Source organism: Arachis hypogaea, chromosome 19 (genome assembly GCF_003086295.3).
Source record: "Arachis hypogaea cultivar Tifrunner chromosome 19, arahy.Tifrunner.gnm2.J5K5, whole genome shotgun sequence".
Lineage (NCBI taxonomy): Eukaryota > Viridiplantae > Streptophyta > Magnoliopsida > Fabales > Fabaceae > Arachis > Arachis hypogaea.
The window spans coordinates 146,803,832-146,812,828 of record NC_092054.1 but is presented as its reverse complement, the minus strand read 5'-3'; the positions used below and the strand labels follow the sequence as shown (position 1 = coordinate 146,812,828).

Genomic DNA, 8,997 nt, shown 5'->3' with positions numbered 1-8,997 from the left:
TTTAGTAAATAAAATAATTATTTAAATAAAAAATTTCATACTTTAAAACATTAATGACTAACTAATGACCAAAAATAATAAATTTTGATAGTGTCTTTTTCCTATTTTTTTTACAGCATTTCTCAATTTATTTATTTATCAGAGCTGTATATTTGTAACTAAATGATTACCAAAAACAATAAAATATTGGTAGCTAAATGATGAACAAAAACAATAAATTATGATAATACTCTTACATCTCTCAATTTATTAATATAAAATAATCTTTCGATACCCTAAGACCCTGCTACCAAAGGCTGGAGGCTACAAAAACAGTTCTACTCTTTGGGTGTCGGCTCCAAGAACTCTTAGCTTCGTATTAGCAGCACCGCACTGCAACTCTAGCTCTCTTGGATATAGAAACAGATCGTCACATTTTGAATTCCACTATATAAGAATAGGAAGATAGTTGGAATTTGGTAGCTATAGGATTAATATCCTTGCCTCATAGTCATGCATTCACATACACGTTGCAGACTTGCAGTACAAATAATTAAAAGTAGTTGGTAGTATAAGCATTTATCATCATGGACCACCGATCTAGCTAAACTAGAATGAAGGACTATATTAGCACGGTCTTCTTCTGGTATTAAGGGATCTCACATTGTAATCCTCAATAATTGAATCGAGTAAGTGATAACGCGTAGTATAAATAAGAAGCATTTATGATAGGTGATGAAGCTAGAGGGTGACGCCATATATATTACACTATGGACGTGACGTAGTGTTAAACTGTTAATGGTTGTTAAAGGCCATGCATGTGAAAAACAACGACCTATCTAATATCTTTTGTATTTTGTTTTTGTTGATCATCACTTGCTACACTACCTATTATGTACCTTAAGAAGGAAGCTAAGGTACTTAATTAGACCAATCGCCACACTATAAATACCGAGCTGGTGCAGTAGGCTTGGCATCCCATCCCAAACTCATACAGATCCCTCACATCTCATTTCATTTCCAAAAACCACAAAACCATAGCCATGGGTGTCTCATTTAACTTGCACAAATTTGACCCTAAGCACTCCAAGGAGATCCAATTCCAAGGAGACGCAACCATTACCGATCACCATATCATTCGACTCACCAATCTGGACGACGATGGCAACCCACTGGGAAACAGAGTTGGCCGAGTCTTATTCTCCGACCCTGTGCACCTCTACGACCACAGTGGCCTCCGAGCAGGATTTGAAACCACCTTCGTCTTTCGCATCTCAAAACCCTATAACACTGAATATACACCTGGACCTGGTGATGGTCTTGCCTTCTTCCTTGCTAGTGCTGACACTGAAATTCCTCCTGAATCTTCTGGAAAGTTTCTCGGCCTCTTTAATGATGCATCTGACAGAATTGTTGCTGTTGAATTCGATACTTTTTCCAACTCCGATATTGGGGATCCCAATTATCCGCACATCGGAGTTGATGTTAACTCTATCAGGTCATCAAAAGTTTGTTACTGGAATTTTCATGATGCAGCGATAACTACTGCAAAGATAACATATAACTCTGCTCATAAGAAGTTAACTGTCCATGTCTCTACATATCTCCACAGCCAGCCCGACACTCTTACTTATGATGTCGATTTGAGCACTAAGCTGCCTGAAAAGGTTAAGATTGGAATATCTGCTTCCACTGGACAATTCTCGCAGACTACTGAGATTCTGTCTTGGATCTTCAAGTCTAACTGAAAAGGAACATCGATAGATGTTGACTTGTTGCCAAGTTTGTGTTGTGTCTTTTATTTTAATTCAATAAGGACAAGCCTACTCGTCTTTAGTTTGTCTCTGTAAGTGTTATGCCACTACGGATACAGGCAAGACTGTCCATTGTTGTTGTTTGTGTTTGGATTTGGTTTCTTGTTTTATGTGATATATGCATGGAAGCTTACTTTATTTTCTTTGTTTTTGCCTTTATTTCTTCCTTCTGTCTTTTCAAAAGTGCAAAACATCCCTTCTAGTAACTAATTTTCTAGCTAGTTAACTGCATGGACAAGGGATCGGGATCAAGCACCAAAGAGAAATATGGTTAGAACAACAAATTACCACGACCATGCTTGTTAGTATTTTCTTGTATGTAGTTTTTATTCACAACTAGTTTAATTATGCTTATGTTTTTGGGAAATTATTTTTCAATCCCACTCAAGAGAGGAAAAATTAAATAAAAAATTAATCATAAAATAATAATAAAATTATAAGTAATAAAAAATTATATTCTAAAATAGTATTAAATAAATGAGTACGAGAGTACTATAAAAAAATATATATTCTATCTTTTTGTTTGATTTTGTAAAATTTGTGATTGTAATTCTGGTGTTGATTTATTTTATTAGAAAGAATAAATTAAATAAAAAATTAATTATAAATAACAACAGAATCATAATTAGCAAAAATTATAATTTAAAATTGTACTAAAAAATACCGAGAAAGTACTAAAAAAGTGCGATGGAAAATAGAATATTAAAAAAAAAAGACAACTAACATTTTTATATATATACCTAAAAAATGATAAAATAATATAAAAAAGTAATTTTAATTTTAACTATAATGTGAATTGTTGATCCCATTAAGTAGAGTAAATTAAACAAAAAACAACTATAAATAATAATAGTAAAAAATTATAGTATCCTAAAAAAGAATACTAAAAATATTTAAAAAAATATTATAAAAAATATATTAAAAAATTATAAAAAAATTGAATATATTTAAAAAAATAACATTATAATTTAATATCATATCTATTTTAGTAATTATCTATCTAAACATGGTAGTTCTTCTTTAAATTTAATTATATGCTTTACTTTTTCCTTCGTTTATATATAATAAATCTAATAGTATTTTTTTTAAGAATCAAAAACAAAAGCAGCCTTAATTAATTTTGGAACAAACCAAAATTGATATTATGTTTAATTGATATTACTTTAAGAATTCATTTAATTTGGTACCTTAATATTAGGCATGATAATACATGCTCATTATGTTAGACGTTACAACCTTATTTGTCTTCGCTTATGTAGTTAATTTATCAAAATAGAAACTTACATATCATAACCTTCTTACATGTCAAGATGATATAAAAATTAACCATGTATATAGAAATGCTATAATGTCTAACAAATAAAAGGTAAATATTAATTCAAAAAAAAAAGTGAATGAATATATATCAATAATAAGCTATCTAACAGCAGTAACAATCATTTTAACTTTGTTTATTTATGATTTGATTTTTGGATGTATTATTTTGATCCTCAACGTTTTAAACGTTGTATTTCAGCTTCAAAAATTTTCAAACTCTCTATCTTAATTTCAAAAAAAATTTAAACTGGTTAAATATTATCCCATTATTAAATTTGAGAGAAACAATTAACAAATTTAAGAGTTGATAGTGTTTAATTTTAATATATATGTAAAATCGACCTATCAACATAAAAAAAATTCTTTAATTTTGAAGCATTGATGCTCGTCAGGATTTGGAACTTTTTTTTAAATAAGGAGATCAAGAAGAAGAAATATTACAAAAAAATTTTGGTTATATTTTTTCTAACATAAAGAAAAATATATGACTTAACAATAATGTTGTTAATATTTACATTACTCATTCCATTAATTATTCGTGTGAAATTTAATAGTATGATAACATTAAACCAATTTAAAATCTTTTAAGATAAAAATAAGATATTTAAAATATTAAGAATTAAATTAGAATGACCCAAAAATGATAAAAGGTATGCAGAGCTAAAATAAAAGACTGGAGTATATATAAGCAAAAGGTAAAGAGTGCGGTAAACTAAAGAGTATTCAAAGCAACAAATATATACAAAAGTCCAAAAACATACTAAAATAGAGATGCAAGTACTGAAAATTGAAATAAAAGTGTCTGGAATTAGAATAATTCACCACAAAATAATCTGGCCGATGTATGACTATCTCCCCACACTTAAAAATTAGCATCGTCCTTGACGCTCATCAAATCAAGCTGAGTGGAAGGAGTCGTCGCCGTCATCTCCACTGTCTCCTACTGGGCCTGGGGCTCTTCCGCCTCATTGGCCTGAGCCTCCTCTTCATCAATATCAGTGCCGCCAGAGATTACGATTCTCTTCAAGTGCTCATAACGTTGCTTGTTGCGATGTTCTATCAGGTCAATCTTCTCAAAGAGGCGCTCCACAAGACGGTAAATTGGCTGCGAAGTAGATGATGGTGCTGCTGGTATAGATGGTGCTGACGGTGTTGAAGGTAGTGCTGAGGGTCTTGCTACTGCTGGGATGTGGCTACCTCTGTAGTGGTGGTGGGTGCCCTACGACCTTGGTATCTGGTGGATGATTGAGGTCTGGTGCACGAAATTGTGATCTCAGGCAACGGCGCCAAAAACTCTGTACACACGTCTTAATAAATCATTTTTCATTCACAACTTCGATACAACTAACCAGCAAGTGCACTGGGTCGTCCAAGTAATAAACCTTACCTGAGTAAAGGTCGATCCCACGGAGATTGTTGGTATGAAGCAAGCTATGGTCACCTTGTAAATCTCAGTCAGGCGGATATCAAAAGGTTATGGAGTTTTCGAAATTAAATAATAAGTAAACATAAAATAAGGAGAGAAACACTTATGTAATTCATTGGTAAGAATTTCAGAGATGCTTTCGTTCCTCTGAATCTCTGCTTTCCCGCTGTCTTCATCCAATCAGTCTTACTCCTTTCTACGGCTGGCTTTATGTAAGGACATCACCGTTGTCAATGGCTACTTTTTATCCTCTCTGGAAAATGGTCCGATGCGCTGTCACTGCATGGCTAATCGTCTGGAGGCATCACCCTTGTCAATGACTGCATCCCATCCTCTTGTGAAAATGGTCCAAATGCTCTGTCACAGCACGGCTAATCATCTGAGGTTCTCGATCATACTGGAATAGGATTCACCCTCCTTTTGCGTCTGTCACTACGCCCAGCACTCGCGAGTTTGAAGTTCGTCACAGTCATTCAATCCTAGAGTCCTACTCGGAATACCACAGACAAGGTTTAGACTTTCCGGACTCTCATGAATGCCGCCATCAATCTAGCTTATACCACGAAGATTCTGATTAAGAGATCCAAGAGATACTCATTCAATCTAAGGTGGAACGGAAGTGGTTGTCAGGCACGCGTTCGTGGGGGAATGATGATGATTGTCACGTTCATCACATTCAGGTTGAAGTGTACATGAACTGGTTATTAGCAACCATGTCAATGAGTTCTTGAGCTTCTGCAGGAATTTTCTTTAGGTGAATGGATCCACCTGCAGAAGTATCCAATGACATTTTAGCCAATTCAGATAGACCATCATAGAATATATCCAGGATGGTCCATTCTGAAAGCATGTCAGAAGGACACTTTTTGGTCAGTTCTTTGTATCTCTCCCAAGCTTCATAGAGGGATTCACCTTCTTTCTGTCTGAAGGTCTGAACATCCACTCTAAGCTTACTCAGCTTTTGAGGAGGAAAGAACTTGGCTAAGAAAGCCTTGACCAGCTTATCCCAAGAGTTCAGGCTATCCTTAGGTTGAGAGTCCAACCATATTCTAGCTCTGTCTCTCACAGTAAAAGGGAAAAGCATGAGCCTGTAGACTTCAGGATCTACTCCATTAGTCTTAACAGTATCACATATCTGCAAGAATTCAGTTAAGAACTGAAAATGATCTTCAGATGGAAGTCCATGAAACTTGCAGTTCTGCTGCATCAGAGAAACTAATTGAGGTTTAAGCTCAAAATTGTTTGCTCCAATGACAGGAATGGAGATGCTTCTTCCATGTAAATTGGAATTAGGTGCAGTAAAGTCACCAAGCATCCTCCTTGCATTATTATTATTTTCGGCTGCCATCTCCTCTTCTTGTTCGAAAATTTCTGAAAGGTGCTTGCTGGATTGTTGTAATTTAGCTTCTCTTAGTTTCCTCTTCAGAGTCCTTTCAGGTTCTGGATCTGCTTCAACAAGAATATTCTTGTCCTTGCTCCTGCTCATATGAAAAAGAGGGACAGAAAAATAATAATAATAATAGGGATCCTTTTTGCCCAAGTATAGAGGTTCCCTTATGTGAGTAGAAGAAAAGAAGAAGAGAAAATCTGAACTCAGAGAGAGAGAGGGTTCGGATTTTTGGGGAGTGAGGGAGAGATATTAGTAGATGAATAAATAAAATAGAAGGAGATGAGAGAGAAGGAGAATTTTCGAAAATTATTTTTGAAAAAGAGTTAGTGATTTTCGAAAATAGTTTTTGAAAAAGGTTAGAAATTTTTTGAAAATTAAAATAAAAAATTAAGATAATTAATTAATTAAAAAGAAATTTTGAAAAAGAGGGAAGATATTTTCAAAAATTAGAGAGAGAGGGAGTTACTTAGGTAGTTTTGAAAAAGATAAGAAACAAACAAAAAGTTAGTTAGTTAGTTGAAACAAATTTTGAAAATCAATTTTTGAAAAGATAAGAAGATAAGAAGTTAGAAAAGATATTTTAAAATCAAATTTTTGAAAAAGATATGATAAAGAGATATTTTTGAAAAGATATGATTGAAATTAGTTTTGAAAACGATTTGATTTTTAAAATCACAATTAATAACTTGATTCATAAGAAATCACAAAATATGATTCTAGAACTCAAAGTTTGAATCTTTCTTAGCAAGCAAGTAACAAACTTGAAATTTTTGAATCAAAACATTAATTGATGATGTTATTTTCGAAAATTAGGAGATAAAGATAAGAAAAAGATTTTTGAAAAATATTTTTAAAATTTTCGAAAATAAATAAGAAAAATGAAAAAGATTTGATTTTTGAAAAAGATTTTGAAAAAGATAAGATTTTTAAATTGAAAATTTGATTTGACTCATAAAAACAACTAGATTTTAAAAAGTTTTGAAAAAGTCAACTCAAATTTTCGAAATTTATGAGTGAAAAAGGGAAAGATATTTTTTTGATTTTTGAATTTTTTATGATGAGAGGGAAAAACATGAAAAAGACTCAATGCATGAAAATTTTGGATCAAAACAATGAATGCATGCAAGAATGCTATGAATGTCAAGATGAACACCAAGAACACTTTGAATGTCAAGATGAACATCAAGAACTTATTTTTGAAAAATTTTTAATGCAAAGAAAACATGCAAGACACCAAACTTAAAAATTTTTCATGTATAGACACTATGAATGCAAGAATGCATATGAAAAACAAGAAAAGACACAAAACATGAAAACATCAAGATCAAACAAGAAGACTTACCAAGAACAACTTGAAGATCATGAAGAACACTATGAATGCATGAATTTTTTGAAAATTTTATGCAAACTTTAAAACATGCAATTGACACCAAACTTTCAACTTGACTCAAGACTCAAACAAGAAACATGAAATATTTTTGATTTTTATGATTTTATTATTTTTTGGATTTTTTGTATATTTTTTTTCGAAAAAAAAAAACATATAGGAAAAAGAAAATAAGGATTTCAAAATTTTTAATATGAATTCCAGGAATCTTGTACTCTTAGTCTAAAGCTCCAATCTGAGGGTTAGGTATGGCTTAATAGCTAGCCAAGCTTTAGTATGTAACTCAGACATGCCACAGCTGACATACCCCTATCCAAAAGAATTAGACATGACATGCCCTACGACCTTGGTATCTGGTGGATGATTGAGGTCTGGTGCACGAAATTGTGATCTCAGGCAACGGCGCCAAAAACTCTGTACGCACGTCTTAATAAATCGTTTTTCATTCACAACTTCGATACAACTAACCAGCAAGTGCACTGGGTCGTCCAAGTAATAAACCTTACGTGAGTAAGGGTCGATCCCACGGAGATTGTTGGTATGAAGCAAGCTATGGTCACCTTGTAAATCTCAGTCAGGCGGATATCAAAAGGTTATGGAGTTTTCGAAATTAAATAATAAGTAAACATAAAATAAGGATAGAAACACTTATGTAATTCATTGGTGAGAATTTCAGATAAGCGTATAGAGATGCTTTCGTTCCTCTGAATCTCTGCTTTCCCGCTGTCTTCATCCAATCAGTCTTACTCCTTTCTACGGTTGGTTTTATGTAAGGACATCACCGTTGTCAATGGATACTTTTTATCCTCTCTGGAAAATGGTCCGATGCACTGTCATTGCATGGCTAATCGTCTGGAGGCATCACCCTTGTCAATGGCTGCATCCTATCCTCTTGTGAAAATGGTCCAAATGCTCTGTCACAGCACGACTAATCATCTGAGGTTCTCGATCATACTGGAATAGGATTCACCCTCCTTTTGCGTCTGTCACTACGCCCAGCACTCGCAAGTTTGAAATTCGTCACAGTCATTCAATCCCAGAGTCCTACTCGGAATACCACAGACAAGGTTTAGACTTTCCGGACTCTCATGAATGCCGCCATCAATCTATCTTATACCATGAAGATTCTGATTAAGAGATCCAAGAGATACTCATTCAATCTAAGGTGGAACGAAAGTGGTTGTCAGGCACGCGTTCGTGGGAGAATGATGATGATTGTCACGTTCATCACATTCAGGTTGAAGTGCGAATGAATATCTTAGAAGCGGAATAGGTTGAATTGAATAGAAAAACAATAGTACTTTGCATTAATCTTTGAGGAACAGCAGAGCTCCACACCTTAATCTATGGAGTGTAGAAACTCTACCATTAAAAATACATAAGTGAAGGGTCCAGGCATGGCCGAATGGCCAGCCCCCATGATCTAAGAACTAGGCGTCTAAAGATGTCTAATACAATAGTAAAAAGTCCTATTTATACTAAACTAGTCACTAGGGTTTACAGAAGTAAGTAATTGATGCATAAATCCACTTCTGGGGCCCACTTGGTGTGTGCTTGGGCTGAGCTTGAATGTTACACATGCAGAGGCTCTTTCTGGAGTTGAACGCCAGGTTGTAACGTGTTTCTGGCGTTCAACTCTGGTTTGTGATCTATTTCTGGCGTTTAACTCCAGACAACAGCGTAG

The 8,997-nt window shown here is 33.9% G+C and overlaps 1 protein-coding gene and 1 non-coding gene across 2 annotated transcripts; both read left to right on the top strand.

Annotated features, from left to right (window-relative positions):
* Positions 1 to 724: 724 nt before the first annotated feature.
* LOC112778995 (lectin) lies at positions 725 to 1,931 on the top strand. Its single transcript, XM_025823255.2, has one exon. The coding sequence runs from the start codon at positions 1,023 to 1,025 to the stop codon at positions 1,725 to 1,727; it is 705 nt and encodes a 234-aa protein (XP_025679040.1). The 5' UTR covers positions 725 to 1,022; the 3' UTR covers positions 1,728 to 1,931.
* A 3,449-nt stretch (positions 1,932 to 5,380) lies between these two features.
* Positions 5,381 to 5,488, top strand: LOC112780178 (small nucleolar RNA R71). Its single transcript, XR_003191032.1, has one exon. It is a non-coding gene; the product is annotated as a small nucleolar RNA R71 (small nucleolar RNA).
* The last annotated feature ends 3,509 nt before the right edge of the window (positions 5,489 to 8,997 follow it).

Coding starts and splice junctions, on each gene's coding strand:
- LOC112778995 (XM_025823255.2), top strand. CDS start 1,023: ATGGGTGTCTCATTTAACTTGCACAAATTTGACCCTAAGCACTCCAAG.